The 21,131-nt window shown below is 39.2% G+C and overlaps 1 protein-coding gene across 5 annotated transcripts in view; it reads left to right on the top strand.

Moving 5' to 3' along the window:
* Map2k4 (mitogen-activated protein kinase kinase 4) overlaps positions 1-21,131 on the top strand; it is a 96,191-nt gene that overhangs the window by 71,160 nt on the left and 3,900 nt on the right. For all 5 annotated transcript variants that reach the window (XM_029483392.1, XM_029483391.1, XM_021176402.2 and 2 more), the window contains 5 exons: positions 4,358-4,477; positions 6,736-6,787; positions 9,565-9,692; positions 16,473-16,550; positions 19,393-19,541. In XM_029483392.1, the coding sequence (XP_029339252.1) occupies positions 4,358-4,477; positions 6,736-6,787; positions 9,565-9,692; positions 16,473-16,550; positions 19,393-19,541 (527 nt within the window). The remainder of the gene's footprint in view (positions 1-4,357; positions 4,478-6,735; positions 6,788-9,564; positions 9,693-16,472; positions 16,551-19,392; positions 19,542-21,131) is intronic.

The raw sequence follows: 21,131 nt of genomic DNA, 5'->3' as shown, positions 1-21,131 counted from the left end.
CCACCACCTGGGGACCAAGTAGTCAAATATATGACTATGGAGGTCACTCTCATTCAAACAATGGAAGCTACTTTACTGTGTCTATCACATCTAGGGTTTTCTGGTGGCGTCTGTAGGGTCTTGTTTTGTTTTGTTTTGTTTTGTTTTGTTTTGTTTCGAGACAGGGTTTCTCCGTGTAGCTCTGGCTGTCCTGGAACTCACTTTGTAGAGCAGGCTGGCCTCGAATTCAGAAATACGCCTGCCTCTCCCTCCCAAGTGCTGGGATTAAAGGCGTGCGCCACCGCCACCGCCCAGCTGTAAGGTCTTTTAAAAATAGAATCATTTCAGCTAGGCATGATGGTGCATACCTTTAATCCAAGGACTTGAGAGGCAAAGGCAGGCTGCTTTTTTGTAAGTTTGGGGCTAAGCTGATCTACAGTTTTACTTCTAGGACAGCCAGGACTATAGAGAGAATCTCTTGGGGGATCATGTCCTCTATAAATAAGGATTGTTTTGCTTCTTTTAATTTTCTTTCTTTTCTCTCAGTGTTCAGCTAAGACTTTCAGCATTACATCAAAGGAGAGTGGGCAACCTTCTTTCTTTTCTGATGTTAGAGGAAATGCAACCAGTTTCTCTTAATTCACAATAGTTTTGACTATAAGTTTGTCCTATATGCCCTAGGCTGTGCTCAGCTATGTTGCTTCCAAGTTTAATTTCTTATGGGCTTTCATCCTGAAGAAATGTTGCACTTGTCAAAAGGTTGTTTACATCTATTGAGATAATCATGTAGTTCTCTTCTTGAGTCTTATTTATATGCAGTATTTCATTGTATGAGGTGCTTGAATGGTAAGTGTCCCGCATAAGCTCAGGCATTTGATACTTTGTCCCCAGTTCCAGCTGGCAACACTGTTCAGAGCGTCTTAGAAGGTAGGGCCTTTCTAGAGGCAGTATGTCACTGGGGACAGGCTTTAAAAGTATATAGTCAGACTCTACTTACAGTAAACTTTCTGCTTCATGCTTGTGCTTAAAGATGTAAGCTCTGGGTTTCCTGCTTCTGCTGCTTACCAACATGCTGGGCTATCTTTGGAACTGTAATTCAGTGGTTATGGAGTTTTATAACAGCAACAACAGAAACGTAACTAGTATGTATAAATATATGTGTGAAACAATCCTTACATTACTGGACTGAAAACAGCTTGGTATTTATGGGTTTTTGAATTGAGCTTGCAAGTATTTTATTGAAAATATTATGTGTATATATGGGTTTGATGCATTTGGAATAGCAGCTTTAGAGAATGAGTTTGCTGTTTCTTCCTTTCTATTGCATGGAACAGTCTGAGGATGCTGGTGGTGGCTCCTCTGTAGAGGCTTGATTGAATTCAACATTCAGGCTTCCAATTCTGGGCTTCTCCTTATTGGGAGATTTTATTACCACGAAGGAAGCCTGGGCTTCCATAAACAGAAGGTGCTGGCCTCCCAGGATCTCAGCATCAGGGCTCTTTCTACCTTTGAGATTACTTTACTTCTGGCGGGGGCCTGCAGTTTTCTCTAATAAAAAGCTCTAGTGAATCTACTGAAGTGTCATGAAGTCAAAATAAAATTGAGTGTGTGTTTTGGTGAAGAGTTTGGATTTTCTGTGAGAGCTGTTCTCCGAGAACACTGTAGAAAGAAAATGGAAAGATACTTTATCATACATATGTTCCCCAGTTGTCTAATGACAAATGCTCTAGTCATTCATCCCAATATTCTTCAGTGTGTGCTCGTCACATTTGTTAGTCAAATATGCTTGTGCTGTGAGGACTAAATTAGTGACAGCATAAAAGTTGTTGACAATGATTTGGTCGTTATCTGGTAGTAGCTTTTCTACTTTCGTCAGTGCTCTGTGCCCTGTTCAGATGAGCCTGCTGAGGCCTTCACTTTCTCACACCCCTCCTGCTTTCCTCTATTACCTCAGTGTCCAGAAATGGAACTTAAGATACTCTTTTTAGTGTTGTGTACCATTCTGAGTTTAGTGTTCTCCAGTTTTTGTTTTGTTTTTTTCTATCTGTTTTTATTGAATATTAAAGATATTCCTAGAAGTAGGGTGATTCTATCAAATGTCAGTATGGCTACAGTAGGTGCCCCTTACCTGCAGCAGGTACATCCCAACAAATCCAGTGGGTGCCTGAGACCTCTGATACTACCAATCTATATATGGTTTATTCTTGCATATATATATATGGGAAAAAATTCAACAGAATATTGGGAAAGTAAACGATAATCATAATTTTACCAATCATATGGTGTAACAATTCTAATACGGTGGGAATACTTGAAGTGCAGCACTGCAATACTATGGCAGTTTCTCTGATAACTGACTTGGTTACTGTAGAAACATGGCTACATGGGGTGCCTATACCAGGTACTATAGAAAGAGTGTTACATAGGATAAAATGATGACTCACACCCAGGGCAGAGATTTCCAGATTGGAAATTGGTTGGACTTAAAGTCCTGGGCTTGGGGGATTCCGGGATTGGTGTGTGGTGGATGGGGTAGGACATCACAGGGTGTTATCACCTATGCACATAAACAACAGTTTGACTTATCAATAGAACACTGTACTGTTATCAGATCACAGCAACTACAAGAAAGCAGGGACTTCTTCCTGTGTCTTCATGATAAGATTGCTTTCATACACTGGTTTAATTGTATTGATTTATTGTAGACAAACATAAAAATGAGCAGTCATACATTATTAGACAGTGCTAAGTGTAAGTGTGTCTGCTTCAATGGAAGGGTATCCTGGGATTCAGAAGCCCAGGAACCACACAGCTCTGAGGTGGGACAGCATCCCACAGGAAGGGATCCTGAGACACAGGAGCTCAGGAACAACACAGCTCTGAGGATACCTACTCAGCAAAGGTGTTGCAGCGTCCAGGGCAGGTGTCTCCAGCTGAACTGATGAGGGACTTCGGAGCCTCAGCCCTGCTCCTTCTTCGCTGCTTCTTTTCTTTGCTTCTTTTCTTCTCAGCTTCTTACAACGAGAAAGTCACTCCAGGCCATAAATCTCATAAAGGAGATTTACTGAAGCGAAGAATCTAAGAGGAGAAGAAGGAGGGGGGATGAATCCAGGGAGCCCTCTGCTCCTGGTAGTGGGCAGCAGGGGATTGGACAAAGGGCAGTGCTTATATAGGATTTCTGAGGGAGCAGAGCTTTTCAGGGCAGAGATTCCCAGATTGGAAATTGGTTGGACTTAAAGTCCTGGGCTTGGGGGATTCCGGGATTGGTGTGTTTTCCTGTTCAGGAATTGGTGGGTCTCTGCTTACTTCCTTTCCCCTGCACCAGGCCCATGGGTTAGGATGGGAAGTCCTTCCCAGCTTCATTCAGCCAACATTTGCTGTGGCACCATCTTTTGAGGATGCTCAGGGAGGCGGGAGAGGAGGTGCTGCCGTTGTGGACAGCACCTGTGGGACATTTCATACAGTGGTGTTTAACCAAGGCTGTAGGCTGAGGCAGGAAAGGTGTCGCCAGCAAGGACAGGTGCTCATTAGGTAGGAAAGGTGTGGCCACCGTGGACAGCTCCTGTGACAGCTGCAGGCTGAGATGTTGTGGTGCTGCCATTTTGATAGGAGCCGCCATTTTCGACAGCTCCTGGGGCGGGGTGGGGCTGCAAATTATAGCAGCTGTAGGCTGGGGCAGGAAGGAGGGATGAGCTGCTGGACTACAATAAGCACCACAGGGAACAGACAGGGTAAAGGAACTCAGTAAAGTGGCTCATCTCACTGAGAAGGAGGCTTCTGAGCTGAAGATGACATTTGCTGTTTGCTTTAAGCTTTCTAATGAGCAATTTTATTACTTCCTTCAGATAAGCTCTTTTGTCAATGAAAAAAGATGTTCTTCCATTATTCCCTAATTTTATGTTTGGTTATGGCAGAATTTGAAATTTTTATTAAAGCATATACGTTGTCTGTGTAAACTAAGACTGGGTAAAAGAGGGACCAAAGAGATGGCTCAGTTGTTAAAAGCCCCGAGTGCTCTTGTAGAGAGGATCCAGGTTCCATTTCCCAGGGGATTCGACACCCTCTCCTGGTGTCCAAGGGTATTGCATTCTCTCTCACACAGAGACACTTTTAAACAAATGAATTAAAAAAAAAAGACTGGATAAAATAGGATTTGACCACATAGTTATGTTTAAGCTCAGATAGGACATCCTTTCCAGGTCCTTAATAATGAATAAAAAAAATCACAAGCTAAAGGTTCAGCAGAGGTTTTACAAATTCTCTGTAAAAGCAGAGGAAGATGTTCTCCATCTCCATTCTGTTTCTGTCCTAAGTAAGGGGAAGATGCCAGTGTTTAATAGCAGGATTTTAGTGGTGACGAGTATCTGTTCTTTTACAGGGTGACTGTTGGATCTGTATGGAGCTTATGTCTACCTCGTTCGATAAGTTTTACAAATATGTATATAGTGTGTTAGATGACGTTATTCCGGAAGAGATCTTAGGCAAAATCACTTTAGCAGTAAGTATTTGACTTTCACATTGCTAATGTATAACTCTGTTACTGGTTGCTAGTGTGTTTGTGAATGCACATGGTTTTGAATTTTTGTTGCCTTCCTGAGAAAATCATTTGTAGTAGGATAAGAGATAAAGTCATGTCTGTGCCATAATGAAAATAATAGATCTGAGGAACATTCTTCAAAACAAGGAAGGTCTGTGAATACTATCATTTTGTTCTTACTCAGATTGCAAAGAACTATAACAGACTGTTAAGTAAAACTAGGAATGCTATTTTATATTGTTTCCCCTGTTGTTTTAACTATGTTTGTATAGTTTATATCCCTAAGCTAATCAGAGCGGCAAGAGTCTGTTTTGAAGCTGTTTGGCAAGTGTGTTTTGCTGTGGTTTAAGAGTGAAGACTATTCAGTGTAAATCATTTAAGATGTTAACTTGTAATGTTAGTACCCAGCATTCATTACGATTTGATCAGTTTGCATTTACCAGAGTGCCAAACAGGGGAAGAGCTCGCCTCTGAGTATGCACTATGAATTCACAATCACTTTTCTGCTCTCATCTTTTAGTTGATAAGTGTGTACAACTTTTTTACAAAAGAATAGGTAGCTTATTTTTTTTTTATAAAGCAAAAGTACTAAGATATTTAGAGTCCCCCCGAGACTCTGAGCCAGAGATACTCATGTAGGTAGTTGATGTGAGCACTAAATCATATATGGTTGCTTATGACTTATGATTTCTGTGAATCAGAAACTCCCCCAATTTTTTTTTTGTCAGTTGCCAATTTGGTGATTCCTAAAGCTAATAAAACCGATTTAGAAAATAAATAATTCCTGAACTCTTTCAGTTGTAAGAGATGTGTGTGTCTAGTAGACTTTTTAACTTTTGATTAATTTGTAGTTAGTAAATTATCTTAAAGTTGATAATTTGCTAAAAAAAAAATCCCTGCCAAATTAATGGTTAAATTTAAATCATTTGTCAGCTAGCTAACTTTTGAGATACATATTCTTTCAAATAATGCTATAGAGAGAAACTGAGTTGAACTAGAAACTTATTCATTGTTCAGATAAATATGTAAACCTTACATTAATAGTTTAGTCACCCCTCCAGTATACCAAGCCACTGTTGTCTTGGAACTTGCCACTGTTCACAGTATTGGGATGAAGTAGTACTGTAGTAGAATAGTACTGCAGCGCTCTACAGTAATTGAATAATGATAGTAGTTAATGGTGAGTGAATATTATTTGTGTTGATCCAAGATTCTATCACATAATCTTTCTGATAACTCTATGGTAAGATCTCATTGTTTCAGATGGTAAACCCTATTTGAAATATTATTTGGCTTTGGTATTTACATGGTTTTAAGTTATTGATGGTTAAAACCACCACAACCTGTTCTTATAACCTCACTCTTATCTACAGCATACAAATATAAAGTTACTTTATCATGTATGAGTATCATGTATATACTTAGTATATATACTTAGTATATCTTACACTTAGTACATACTATACATACTATATATTTAGTATATATACTTAGGTATATGTACTTAGTACATCTGTGTTTATATTTTCAAACTTGGTGATCACCTTATATATTAAGCACAACATTTTAAATTGCTTCCTGTAAAGTCTCTTGCTAATTAATAGACCAGTGAACACACAAGAAGAGTTACTGAGATAATTCAAGGTGGTGCTTTCTACATTCCTCATATAATTCCTCTGAAGACAACAAAGACTTGACTTTCTTTTTTCTTTCTTTTAAACAGCAGATTTCTTGGCCTGTTGTCAAGTCTCTGTTTCCTCCCTTTCTGAAGAAGCCTATGGTTTCTAATCATGGGTAGTATGACCCAGGACAGGACACATTGCTACTGCCTTAGCAGATGTGTCAGCTGTGCAGAAATTACTTCAAGGGTTTAGTGAATGATTGTGAGGAGCTGAGAACTTGTAAAAATTATCACCATCATGGATAGTAGAGCCAGCTTTTATGATTGTACAGGTTTGAGGTACAAAAACAATACAACTTTTTACTGAATTAATATATGTCATATTACTGTTTCCTTAGCTGTCAGAGAGGACCATATAAAAGGCAGCTTGTCAGATGTAAAATTATATTCCATCATAATTCAAAATACAGAAGGATAGCATTTCAAATGTTAAATAGAGAAAGCATACAGAGAGCTTTGGAGGATATTGCTTGTGATAGGTTGTTGGGCTATTTTATTAAATAAAGATCTTTATCCCATTTCTTCTTTTTCTCTCTAGACTGTGAAAGCACTAAACCACTTAAAAGAAAACTTGAAAATTATTCACAGAGGTGAGTATGGATTGTTTTCTATGGAATAGGAATATAGCTTGACTTTTGGCTATGTTGTGGGTTATTTTTCTTCCACCCTTCTTCACCCCTCTCCTTCTACCCGTTCATCATTCTAAGACTAGGTAGGAGAGAAAAAAGGATAAAGGGGAAAGGGGGCGGTGTTGTGCTTAGACTCCTACCTGCTGATTAGGAACATCGAGTTCCTTGGGAGCAAGTTTGATCTTTGCCATCAGAATATCTAATTTCTTCTTTGTGTCTCTTTGCACACAACTACTTGACAAACTGCCACAAGCTGCAACCAACAATAGCCAGCAACCAATTGGCCAACTACAGCATCTTCTGTCGAGGCTCTGGGATTTATATACCCTCTAAAGAGTCTCTAGAATTCCAAAGTCACACAGCTACTGATAGTACAAAACCATACCCCTGCTAGAGCACAAGGCAAATCATAGTCAGCTGCTGTGGATAATCTGAAGCAGCCCCATATCCTACATCTTCTGGGATTAAAATGAAAACATTCTTTCATTTCTGTGTTTTAAAAATAACCAAACTCCTACTACATAGGAATCAACTTTTTCTCCTTTAGTTGGTTAAAACATTTTAAAATGCCAGGCGTTGAGGTGCATGCCTTTAATCCCAGCACTCGGGAGGCAGAAGCAGGCGGATTTCTGAGTTCAAGGCCAGCCTGGTCTACAAAGTGAGTTCCAGGACAGCCAGGGCTATACAGAGAAACCCTGTCTCGAAAAACGAAAAAAAAAAAAAAAATTTTTTTAATGAAAACTACCATAACACTATATAAATTTGCATGAAATATTTGTTTGTAGCCAATTAAAAAAAAAAAACGAACTAGCTAAACACACACAAAATCCAAGTGCTATATGTTCTGAAGCTTCAGCTTTCGCTCCCCAGGAATCTATACATTTCCATCTAATGTAGTAAGTATATTAGATATAAAAAGTACATTCTCCTTCAAATAAATGATCTTAATTAGAAATAGTTACTATTAGTAACAAAGCCTGTTTGTAAAGTTAAAAGGTGCCAATAAAATTAATTAAAGGGAAACAAATGACTAAAAATAAATCCCTCATTGCCCAGTATCATTGATGACTGCATATAGTCAAAGCCTCACAGTGGCCCTGTGGATATTCAAAGAAGGATCTGACAACATATTGCACCTTAAGCTTTTTTTTTCATTGTTGGGAATTGAACCCAGGTCCTTGTGCAAGCTGGACAAGCGATCTCTACTACTTAGCTACACTCCCAGCCCCTATACTCAAGCATTTTAAAGTCATCCTATTTCTCTTATGAAATGTTTCCTCTTTACTTTAGAACATGTTTTTGTAAAAGAGATTTAAAACTCACATTACAAACTGAAACTCCTCTAAAACATGACCTATTTATGAAATCATTGTCATGGCATTAACGACTGCTTCCGCTCCCAGTATTGCTTCGAGATCCAATAATGTCCTGAAGAAAGGACTTTCACTTCCCATGTGTTCCTTTTAGCAACAAGAACATACTTTCTTACATGTTTGTATTCTATGTCACATTTACTTGAATTGTCCCTTTCTCTAAGAGTAACTACTGCCAAGGAGCATGAGACTTAGGTAATGTCAGGAGCGAGGCCTTGACAAGATGCAGATGTCACTAGAAAGGATGGAGGGATTAGGAACTTCTGGGTCTATATAGATATTTTTCTGTGTATCAATTATTGTTTTCCATGATGCTGACAATGAAATAGATGGAATGATCATGATAGAAATAGAGAATTGGAGAGCATAGGGGAAAATTTGAGAGTCATTTCATTGGCACATTGGTAGTGATTGCCAGTGAGGAGGAGCTTTGACTTTCTGTGTGCTGAGCAAAGACACAATCATTCTGAAAGTTATAGAAATGAGACCAAGGGAAAGGTGGTTGGGAGAAACTGGAGAGAACCTTTTAGGTCACCAGACTCTCGGGATGAGCATTGGCTCAGCAGTTATAAGTGTGTGTTGTTTTCCAGAAGACTCAAGTTCATGTCCCCAGCACCCACATGGGGGGTGGGAGGTGGGGATCAAAAACTCCTGCTCCAGGGGGTCTGATGTCCTATTCTTGCCTCTGAGTGTCTCCTCATACACTTGACCTACATTTAACACACACACACAAATAAATCTTTAAAAGAAATTCCTTAGAAATAATTGATTACATTTTCGAGACTAAATAATTTCTTCCTTTAAAATAATGTATTCATAATTTAAAGCTATACTTAATAAAATTAAAGTTGTAGGTTCATGACTGGTATACCTTATATTTAGTTGTATAATTGTTGACTTCTTTTGAAAGTAAGCTTAGTGTATTATCAGATAAAGTTCATACCCTATCCCGACTGCTGAATACCATGATTTTATTTGTATTTCATATGTGTGAAGATGTTAAGAGAAGTGTTTCAACTTGTTAAATTGTAATAGTGAAAGGAATTTGACAGTTACATTATAGTTCTAGTCTCTTTTTAGTTTTTATAGACAAGGTCTTACTCTGTAGCTAAGGCTGGTCTCAAACTCTTAGCAATCCTCCCCGAACAGTGTCTCAAGTACTGGGATTATAGATATAAGCCACCATCTCTGGCCTTAGTTGTTGACACGTGTTTAAAACATGAATGATGATTTCATGCACTAAATGAACGTTTGTTTCTTATATATCTGAATTTAAGGTTTCCAAATTTTCAGTATTTTTGATTGTAGTACTTTAGAGTCACTTGATTGATCAGTTGCATACTGAATGACATGCGTCTCTTGCAGACATCAAACCTTCCAATATTCTTCTGGACAGAAGTGGAAATATAAAGCTCTGTGATTTCGGCATCAGTGGACAGCTTGTGGACTCTATTGCCAAGACAAGAGATGCTGGGTGTAGGCCGTATATGGCAGTAAGTGTACAGCCAAGCCTCCTGCTTGGCAGTCATTGCATAGAGATCCTGTGTACTTTGGTGCTGAGTGTAAGGGATCTGCCTTTAGCTATGTAGTTTCACTGTGCTAGAATATGTTTCTCTCCCTAAGCATTTCCCAGCTCAAGTTGTCAGTTCTGGAATATTGCTAAGTTATTTCATTGCCCTCTAATTCTCTTGTTTGGTTTTTAGCATTTATGGTCTTCTCTGATTTTATTCAATTTAGCTAATCAACCATGTGGTAAATTGTCAGTGTCTTTGTCTTTCTTACATCTCTTATACTTTCTTGCCAAAATAGATAGTATCTGTTGAGAGGTATATGTCCTAGGCTCCTGAAAGATGCTGTTCCAAGGTACAGATGAGTGCGTTGGCACAGGAAGACAGTTACTAGAAGAGTGCACAATGTCTTACAAAAGCTGATGGTATGCTCTAATTGTAATTTCTCACTTCAGGAATGGATGAAACACAGCAATAAATGCAAAGCTGGAGGCCTTAGGCATTTAGCAGGAAGCAGTGTCTTCCCTCCAGGAAAACAGATGGACACTGTTCTTTCAGAGTTTCCCTATTTGCCTTACCCTAGTGTTACTTGTATGGCCTGGCCCACAGCCCGGATTATGAGTTGCATTTGATTAGTGTTTGGTGTCTGTTTTAATTCTACCCAGGATTCCAGTTTCTTCCTTTAGTATCCTGGTCCTTTAGAGATCAGCATGCTCCTATAAGTGATGATAAGGTTGGCCATTGTTTGGCCTTTTATGTCTGTCTGTACACTGTGTAAATCACCATCATGATCCTCCTCATTGTTGGGTCAATCATGCCATGGTGCATGTGTGGAGATCAAAGAACACCTTTATGGAGTCAGTTTTACTCCTACCACCTTTACATGGAATCCGAGAATTGAACTCAGGTTGCCAGGCTTGTTCAGTGTCCTTATTTACTGAGCTATCTTGCCTTCACGAACCTTTTTAAAGATTATCTAAGAGCTTAATAAACATCTTCCTCCTGTGTTTCCTTTGTGATTGCTTCTATAAGTGTTATAAAAATTTTAAATCAGTTCAGTCACAAACAAGAAGTATAAGATTTTCTAACATGCTCTGGATAGATGGGCCCAGTGCATCTTCAGATTTCATATTTATTTAAAACCTTGAATATATTTTATTCCCTACATCACTTGGAAGTCAGTTTGCCATCAGATCTGTTCCATACCTCAGTGTGGATGCATGTGGAACACAGTGCTACCTGTTCTTGCTGTATTATACTTGGATTTTCTGTTTTTTTATTTTTATTTTTATTATTTTTTTGTTTTTTGTTTTTTTGAGACAGGGTTTCTCTGTGCAGCCCTGGCTGTCCTGGAACTCACTCTGTAGACCAGGCTGGCCTTGAACTCAGAAACCCGCCTGCCTTTGCCTCCCAAGTGCTGGGATTAAAGGTGTGCACCACCACTGCCTGACAGATTTTCTGTTTAGAAAGCATTGCATGGGAAATGTTTCATTATTGACAGAATTTTAGAATTGTTCGTGTGTGTGTGTGTGTGTGTGTGTGTGTGTGTACATAAAAAGACACTTTCTTTTAGAACTGTGTTTGCTTGTCCTCACTTGACAGATCCAATTCAGAAAATCCTATTTTCATTGTGGTAATTAGGAATAAATGGTGTAACCAATTCAAAGGCAAGAAATAAAAATCAATAGACACACTTCTGTTAGTTGGCATAATTGACACACTCAGTAACCATACATCATCCTAGGGAATTACTGGGCATATTACCTGTGTTGAGATGGTTTAATGCTAAGGTTAGCTGGATGTTTTTAGCTGTGACAATATGATTTTATTGTTGTTCATGTAGTAACAGAATACCTGAGGCTGGTTACTTGTAGGGAAGGAATCTTTAGCTTATAGTTTTAGGAACTGAAAGTTGACAGTTGAGTAGCTCTCATCTGTTTGCTTCTGAGAGCCTTCTGGTTTTACCACAGTTTGGCAGAGAAATGGGAAGGGAGCTGTCCACATGCAGAAAGGGCTGAAGGGCTCTGTTTTATAATTATCCGCTTTCAGGAGATCTGACTTAAGAGTCCATCATCAATCCTTTCCAAGTCCTCCATCAACCAGCTAACCTCTTTAGTGGGCCCTCCTTTTAGTGGCACATTGTCTAAATGATTGGCTTGTCATAATACTGGCACCTCTTTAGACTATGCCTCTAGTACCTGAATACTTAGGAACAAAACATGCCCAAACATTAGCACTGTGTGATGTTGCTTAAGAATTACTTTTGATTCATGCAAGTCTTAAAAATGTAGCTGTGGCCTAGATACAGCAAATTGTTTTGAATCCAAATAATTTTTTTTCTTATTTTTTATTATTTAAATGTATTTTCCACATCAAACATATAATATTGAATATTTTGAGAATCAAATATTACATAAAATTTCTGTTCAACTTTTATATTCATATCCTTTTATACCCTAAAAATGTTATTAATGAATATTTAATACTAGCATAACTGAGGATCCTATATCTAATGTTGAATACTAAATTGTTTCAAAACATACAAAATATTCTTTGGCAGATAAGCATAGTAAAAGAGCATAAAATATTAAAAATGAGTCCTTAAGAAATACATTCAAAAGCCCTTATATGATACTACCTGACATAGAGAGTATTTCAAACACATTATATATCTCTGTAAACTCTCTAACAGTTTTTTTTATAAAAGATTATCAGTGTTTCTAGGAGAGAAATTATTTTATCAGTAAGTATATTTTAAAATCTTCAAAATAGCAAACACTCTTTGAGGTTAAAAATTTAGAAAATGAAAATGCTAATTTCAAGCACAGTGAGGAAAATTATCAGTATTTCCATGATGTTTGTAGAACATGATTTTAATATTTTCAACTGTTAATATTCAACAAACAGAATAATTATTTTAAAATACATTTCATTGTTATGTCTCCCTTTTCATTTCTGACTTTATTAATTTGGATACTGTCTCTGTGCCCTCTGGTTAGTCTGGCTAAGGGTTTATCTATCTTGATGATTTTCTCAAAGAACCAGCTCCTGGGTTTGTTGATTCTTTATATAGTTGTTATTTTTGGTGTTAGAAGTGGAATTATGTTTGTGTGGCTATCTTCTTTTGGGTTTGTTGAAAGATTACTTTCTTGGTTTTTCTAGGGTGTAGTTTCACTCCTTGAGTTGGTGTTTTCCATCTATTATCCCTTGTAGGGCTAGGTTTGTAAAAAGATACTGTGTAAATTTGGTTTTTGTCATGGAGTAGCTTGTTTTCTCCATCTATGGTAATTGAGAGTTTTTCTGGGTATAGTTGCCTGGGCTGTCATTTGTGTTCTCTTAGGGTCTGTATGAGATCTGCCCAAGATCTTCTAGCTTTCATGGTCTCTGGTGAGAAGTCTGGTATAATTCTGATAGGTCTGCCTTTATATGTTACTTGACCTTTTTCTCTTACTGCTTTTAATATTCTTTCTTTCTTTAATGCATTTGGTGCTTTGATTATTCTGTGATGGGAGGAATTTCTTTTCTGGTCAAGTCTATTTGGAGTTCTGTAGGCTTCTTTTATGTTGATGGACATCTCTTTCTTTAGGTAAGGGAAATTTTCTTCTATAAATTTGTTGAAGACATTTGCTGACCTTTAAGTTGGGAATCTTTGCTCTCTTCTATACCTAATATTCTTAGGATTCATTTACTCATTGTGTCCTGGATTTCCTGGATATTTTGGGTTAGGAGCTCTTTGCATTTGCATTATCTTTGACTGTTGTCTCAATGTTTTCTATGGTATCTTCTGCACCTGAGATTCTCTCTTCTGTCTCTTGCATTCTGTAGGTGATGCTTGCATCTATGACTCCTGATCTCTTTCCTAGGTTTTCTAACTCCAGGGTTGTCTCCCTTTGTGATTTCTTTGTTTCTATTTCCATTTTTAGATCTTGGATAGTTTAGATCTTGGTTGTTCCTTTCTTTCGCCTATTTGATTGTGTTTTCCTGTAATTCTTTAGGGGTTTTTGTGTTTCTTCTTTAAGGGCTTCTAGGTGTTTACCTGTGTTCTTTTTTTGTTTTCCCTCCCTCCCTCCTTCCCTCCCTCCCTCCCTCCTTCCTTTCTTTTTTGTCTTTTGATGTAGAATGCATATAAGATGGCTGATATTTCTTCCTTGCAGGTTTGAAAAGGCTCAGCGAGCCTACTTTACTATGAGTCTGTTTGGGGTAAGGTGGGTTTTGCTTGTTTCTCCATTTTTCTTTTAGACAGATTCTTTCACCGTAGCCCAGACTATCCTGGTATCTGCCATACAGCCCGAGCTTGCCTTGAACTCATGCTATTCCTCCTGTCTCACCCTCCTCAGTATTGAAGTTATAGTTGTGAGCCATGACATACAGCTTGTGGGATGGTTTTTAATGGCAAATTCATTTAAAAAATATACTTCTTAAGTTTTTTGTATTTGTATTTCTATATTGTCTTGATAAGTTTTCATTTTCCTTTTAAAATATATTATTTCTTTTAGAACTTCATAGTGCATTAGATCATATTTACCTCTTTGTCTCTTCTCCCTTGCTCTCCCTGGACCAACTCCCCCCACCCCCCAAGTTTAGATGTTTTGTTGTGGGTGGTTTTTTTCTTAAATGGTACATCAATTCTATTTTATACTAACCATATACTCTTAGATGTGCAACCATCTGTCCACTGGAGTTTGGTTGACCTATCAGGGGTCATACCCTTCAAAAAGGCCTGCCCTTCTCACTCCAGGAAGCTCAGCTGTCAGTGGCCCCTCAGTTCTGGATGAAGGCTCACAGCGTACCTCTCCCAACCCCATATCACAGATTTTCATTTGTTTGTTACCTTCAGATGAAGGAATTCCCAGCCTTCATTCTTATGTGCGGATGTCAAGGTTGTCTCGTTTTCTTAGTCTGACCAGAGCTGCCCCACACAGGAAGTGCCGTGGTTTTGCTGACGTCTTTCTGTTGTTTCTCTATTACTGTTTTATTTCACTTACTGTCTCTGTTATTTCCTGGTGCTCAGTTCCTTGGGTCTGATTTCTTCTTCTGCTTGTTGTTGGTGTTTTGTTTCTTTGAGTTTTGGTTTTATTGTTCCTTAGTGTGTACAGCTGGGTTATTGATCTGAGATCTCTACTCTTCCATTATATGCTGTAAGGAGATGATTTCCTTCCAAGTAAGACTCAGCTGTGTCCTGTAAAGTGACTCCTTTGATCCACGTGGTATTATGGTTTTTTTTTTCTCTCTCTCCAAATATATGGAGATATTCGTTAGGGTTTGAAGATACTCTGGATTTTTAGTGTATCTCATCATCTGCACATGTGCTCGGCATCGTTGCCATTCTGTATAAGAAGGTATATGTTGTACCTCAGTACACCAGGTCTGTACTAGTGACGCTGGGACAGTGTTTTCTCCTATGGGTGAATAGTCAGTATTTTTACATAGTGTGTATCATTTTCAGCAATATAATATTTGTAACAAAATATAAATAGCTTTCAGTGAATATTGGTGCAACACAGCACTTATTTTTCAAATTAAAATAAATGTCTCCAAATTAGTGGTGTGGTACAACTATTACACTTTTGGGATGTTTCTTTCTAGTAGCAGTTACAATTGGCCATCAAGATCCACCCCATTGTGAATTCTGTGCCATTGCCAGATTCTACTGTGTTCCTCTGTATATATGTTACATGTTGTAAAAAATAGTACCTAATTTCAAGGAAATGCAAAAATATTCCCTTCATGGAAATTACTAAAGTTGTTGTTTGTTTGTTTTCTTGTTTGTTTTGCTGTTCATAAGACAAGGTGATATATTACACATTGTGCTTTAATTTGGCCAAAATGATTCATAGGCATGTATCTTTAAAGGCAATACAAGTAATTGGGATATTCAAAGAATATTGAGAAGAATTAAAGGGCGGGGTTGTACAGAGATGACAGTTCCTGCTTTTTTTTTTTTTTTTTTTTTTTTTTTTTTTTTTTTGTCACAAGTACCTTGTGGTCAGTCTTCTCATTGAGAGCAAAGGCTGGGAAATCAGAATGTAGCTCTAGTCTTCCCCTGCCCCTTCCTATTTACCAGCATTTGCTGGAATCAGTCCTTGTAATTATTTGTTTTGTCCCCTGTTCCCTTTTTGTCCCCCTCCGACCATTCTCAGCTTTAGCTTTGCCAGTGTCTTGAGTATTCCGAGGGTCTATAATGTAGTCCTTGTGTTATTTGGGGTTGCTATTGCTGTGATGAAACACCATGACCAACAGAAAGTTGGGGAGGAAAGGGTTTATTCATTTCCATGTTGCTGTTTATCATGAAGAAAGTCAGGACAGGGACTTAGTCAAACAGGGCAGGAGCTGATGCAGAGGCCATGGAATGGTGCTGCTTACTAGCTTGTCCCCGATGGCTTGCTCAGCCAGCTTTCTTATAGAACCCAGGACCACCAGCCCAGGGAGGGCACCACCCACAATGGTCTGGTATCTCCCCCATCAATCACTAATTAAGAAAATGCCTTACAGATGGATCTTATGGAAGCATTTTCTCAATTGAGGTCCCTTTCTCTCATAACTCTGTGTCAAGTTAACATAAAACTGAGCCAACACAGTTCCTCTGATGTAGCCATTAAGGTCAGTGGAGTTTTTGCTAGTTGTTCCTAATACATGGTGTCTCTCTGTTACCCCTAGTCTGGCTGTGGCCATGAGTTCTTCTGGGATGGTGTTGAGGTTTTGTCTCTTCCCCAGCTATGCTACCACAGTCCTAACGAATGATGTTGACTTCTCTTTGTATTCCAGCCTGAAAGAATAGACCCAAGTGCATCAAGACAAGGGTATGATGTCCGCTCTGATGTCTGGAGTTTGGGGATCACATTGGTATGTTTCTGTTGGCTAAACTTTGTCATAGTAATGTTAACAGTAAGAGGTTAAGAGGTAAAAAATGGTGAAAGACAAGGAAAAACTTTGTGATTTGTAACAAACAAACCAAAACTCTTCACCCTTACCTAAAGACTATGTTGAAATTTTCGTTTCATTTTAAATGTATCTGTCTTAGTTTTGTGTGCGTTAGCGAAATACCACAAGTTGTGTATCTTAGTCAGATTGGGAAGTTATTTCTTGCAGTTCTGGAGACTAAGAAGTCTAAGAACAAGGGTTTGACTTATTTTGTACAGAATGAGATGTTGTCTTTGTTGTTTTCAAATGGCAAAGAGGGTTAGGGACGTGGCTGTCAGAGGTGCCCTGTAAGTTCACTGACCCTGTTTGTGAGGCACTCTGATTACCTAGTCACTTCCCCACGCCATGCCTCTGGAGGCTAGAAGAGTTGAGGGACACAGTTTAAGCAGTGCCTATTTATGCACTCAGTTTCTCATCTCCAAGATGCGTTTTCTCAGGCCTTTGCTTTGATTGTTGTTTGCTTCTTGTTTTGAACAGCTTCCTTAGCTTCTGTATTATCCGAAGTGCCTGTCCCATACGGATTCTAGGATGTAGACAATGTAAAATTCCTTTCCTTTCCTTTCCTTTCCTTTCCTTTCCTTTCCTTTCCTTTCCTTTCCTTTCCTTTCCTTTCCTTTCCTTTCCTTTCCTTTCCTTTTCTTTTCTTTTCTTTTCTTTTCTTTTCTTTTCTTTTTTCCCAGTCTTTTTGAGACAGGGTTTCTCTGTATATCCCTGGCTGTCCTGGAACTCACTTTGTAGACCAGGCTGGCCTTGAACTCAGAAATCCACCTGCCTCTGCCTCCCAAGTGCTGGGATTAAAGACCATGCCTGGCCAAAATTCCTTTTCTTATATTTTCTCCCATTTTCAAGTTGAACCAAGGTCCTTTAGTTTGTATTAAGAGCAATGAGCTTTTTGTAGCTTACCAGTCTCATTTTTTAAAGTGGAATTTCTTCTGTAATGAGAATCACATATCTCTTAGTTTTGGTGAAAATTCTTGACAGACTAATGCGTTGATTCTCTTATAGGGAGGCTAACAGTTTGCTTCTGCAAGCTGCAGATATCTCTTCTTTTTCTTATTGTCAAACCAGTTCACAGGCTATGTAGGAAGACCAATTGATCCCACTTAGGTGATCGCACATAAAGCATCCAGAAGTCCCTGTCTACTCCCTTCCTGCTGTTATGCTTAGACAGTAAAAAGCCAGGCATAATGACCTGCATGTGTAATGCTACTGTTGGGAAGGCAGGGACTGGCAATCCTTGGGGTTTTCTATCTGCCCAGTCTATAGCCTCCTTGGTGAATTCTTGGTCTTAGAGAGATCCTGTCTCAAAACCAACCAAAGGGAAGTAAACAAACCCAGGTGGTGATACCCGAGGAACAGTATTCATAGTTGTCCTGTAGCCTCCACAGACCTATGTGCACATGCACACACACACACACACACACACACACACATACACAGAGAGAGAGAGAGAGAGAGAGAGAGAGAGAGAGATGCAAACAAACCCATGTGCAATTATGCTATTCCTTACTAAAGAGAATTTTTGTTTAATAAGTTGGGTTGGGTTTGGTTTGTATTGTAAGGGAGGAAGGGAGGCAGTTGTACTAAGGCCTTAGGCATAGTAGACAAGAATTCTATCACCACATCACACCCCCAAACCTGTGAAGAGTTTTAACATAGAAACAGTTCCTTTAAGCTGTGTTAGCCAAGTATTTCAATGCTTAGGACTGCTTGGTTGCTGACTTCCATAGGATAATCTTAAAGTAGCTTTTCACCATATAATTCAGGCTGTCCTTCTTATTCCAACCTGTCCTCCAGAGTAAGGCTGGTGAGGTTGTTCCTACTGGGTAAGGGTTACCCTTTCCAGACGTTTTCAGTTTTACTGAAAAGAAGTTTAAGCCAAAGCTATGCTCCTCTTCTCCCTGTTTGTGTGTGCGTGCCTGCATGTGTACGCCTTCTTACTTCCCTGTGCACCTGTGTCTGCGTGGAGAGACAGCAGTTCTAAGGAGGAAGTGGAATTGGTTTTCTAAGAATGGTCACACTTAACAAACCATTTCTCTGTACCATTTTGGAGCCTCATCCTCATAATGGGCTCATGACTCCATGTCTCGGGAAAAGTACAACTTCCTTGGTCTACATTGAATTTCAGATCAGAGCTAGGGCAATATTAGATATACTGGTTATTAGCAAATATTTTGAGACCATTATACTGTTTCAGTGTGCACTGTATGCTTTAATGGTACTGTTGTGAGTCCTTTATTGGGTCTGTAAGCCTAACTCAGTTTCTTTGGTAATTATAAAGCCTGACTGAGGGTGAAGTAACCACAGGATTTGCATACTCTTTCCTTTGAATTCAGACTGGCTTTTCATTTGTTAAATGTTCTTTTTACCTTAGAAAGGAATCTGGCCACTGTTTTGGACTGAGAACTCCCATGCAGGTGGCTACAGAGTGTGAAATGTCTTCTGTGGAAGTTGTAGACTAAACCTTCCAGAGCCTTTTGTACCAAGGGTTGGGCCTGCATCATGGAGGTGTAGTCTAACCTAGACCAGACAGCCTTTGCTGTCACCTGTAGTCCAAGGCCTTGAGTTCGGTCGAGGCACATTTCTTAACATATATATGTCTTCCACTTAGCTTCATGATCTAAAGACTCCTCCTCCCTAACCTGACAGTTTGAGGGATGGTTTTAAAAGACTTTTGCTGGATCTTTGCATTGACATCAGTCTTCAATAGGGATTAGTAAATCATGCCTGGTGTTGTCTTCTGCTTCCTTTTTGTTCTCTGTAGTACGAGTTGGCCACAGGCCGATTTCCTTATCCAAAGTGGAATAGTGTATTTGATCAGCTAACACAAGTGGTGAAAGGAGACCCTCCGCAGCTGAGTAATTCTGAAGAAAGGGAGTTCTCCCCCAGTTTCATCAACTTTGTCAACTTGTGGTAAGTATTGTATTTGGCAAGGTTCAAACACAAAATGGGGGAGCAGTTAAGCAACTTAAACTCAATTACATAGACACTTTACAGAGTGAAGGGGGTCTTTTGTTACATTACCCCTAGCTAGGACTATGGGTCACTGCTGTGTAGAAGTTCTAGTCAGCTTGGAGAGGCAGCATCCTCGTATTCTACTACAGTATTGGTCAAAAGCAGCTATGGGTGATAGAGAAGCAGCTGCCTCCAGATCTTCAGTCCCGAGTAAAAGTTACTAGGTTAAATGTCCTCCTTTCTCCCTCTTTCTTTCTTTCTTTCTTTCTTTCTTTCTTTCTTTCTTTCTTTCTTTCTTTCTTTCTTTCTTTCTTTCTTTCTTTCTCTCTCTTTTTCTTCTCCTCTCCTCCCCTCCCCTCCCTTTCCTTCCTTCCTCTCCCTCCCCCCCCTCGCTCTCCCCCCTCCCTCTCTCCCTCTCTTTCTTTCATCAGCTAGGGTTTTAAAAAAAAAAAAAAAAAAAAAAAGAATGGTAATCTTCTCATGATGAGGTTGTATCGGGATCACCTGGATGCTTTTACTACTAAGTAACTCACCAGACCAGACTGTAAGGCATGGGTCTCTGGCCTGATAAAACCTAGAGCATAGCTGGGTATAGGTATGTGTAGTGCTTAAATTTATAGGCTAAAATTAATATATTGGCTCTCTGTAATCATTTTCCAAAGAAGGGTTGGACTCCATGCCTGTTATTGTTGTCTACTTCATCAGATTTTTTATATGCACATGGCACCTAAGAACAAATATATGCAGGGCTGGGGAGATGGCTCAGTGAGTGAAGCACTTGCTGTGCAGATATGAAGCCTGGAACTCCACCGGAGCCCCAGAAACCATTAAAAGCCACATGGACCACATCGTCTGCTTGTAATGCCAGCACTTTTGTGATGTTTGTTGACTGGAGTTTTTAGGTCTCTTTCATCTTTTCTGACCAAATTCTGCCTATTGTGATCTTTCAGAGAGGGGACAGAATGCCTCAAGAACTAGTAGAAGAAAGCTTGCTGGGTGACAATTGGCTAGCATCCTCTCTTCACTGACTGTTCTGCATATATCAAATGCAGTTGCATAGCTCCATATTGGCCATTCTGTAGATCCATTTTAATGAAATACTTGCTAAAAAGAATCTAATGTACATCACAGACTGTTTATTTTAAAGTGTTTATTTATATGTGTTGCGTGCAGCAACACAGGCCCCGCAGCATCCATGTGGAGGTCAGAGACCAACTTTTGGGAGTTGGGTCTCACCTTTTACTTGTTTTGTGTTGTAAGGCTGGGCCTCTTGTTTTTGTCACCGTGCTGTGTACTGCATACTGACTGGTCTGTAAACTTTAGGGTGATTCTCCTGCCTCTGTCTCCCAACTTGGGATTGTAGAGATTACTACACGTGTGAGACACTACATCCAGATTTTCTTCCTGGGTTCTAGGGATCTGAATTTAAGGCAACAGGCTTGCAGGGCAGTGCTTTTACCCATTGAGCCATTTCCCAAGCTCTGTTATTTTGATACCTAGATCTCCTCTGTGGCTTTACTCTGCGTGTGTGTGTGTGTGTGTGTGTGT

The sequence above is a fragment of the Mus caroli genome, chromosome 11 (genome assembly GCF_900094665.2).
Source record: "Mus caroli chromosome 11, CAROLI_EIJ_v1.1, whole genome shotgun sequence".
Lineage (NCBI taxonomy): Eukaryota > Metazoa > Chordata > Mammalia > Rodentia > Muridae > Mus > Mus caroli.
The sequence above is the reverse complement of the archived record's forward strand: the minus strand, read 5'-3'. Positions and strand labels throughout refer to the sequence as shown.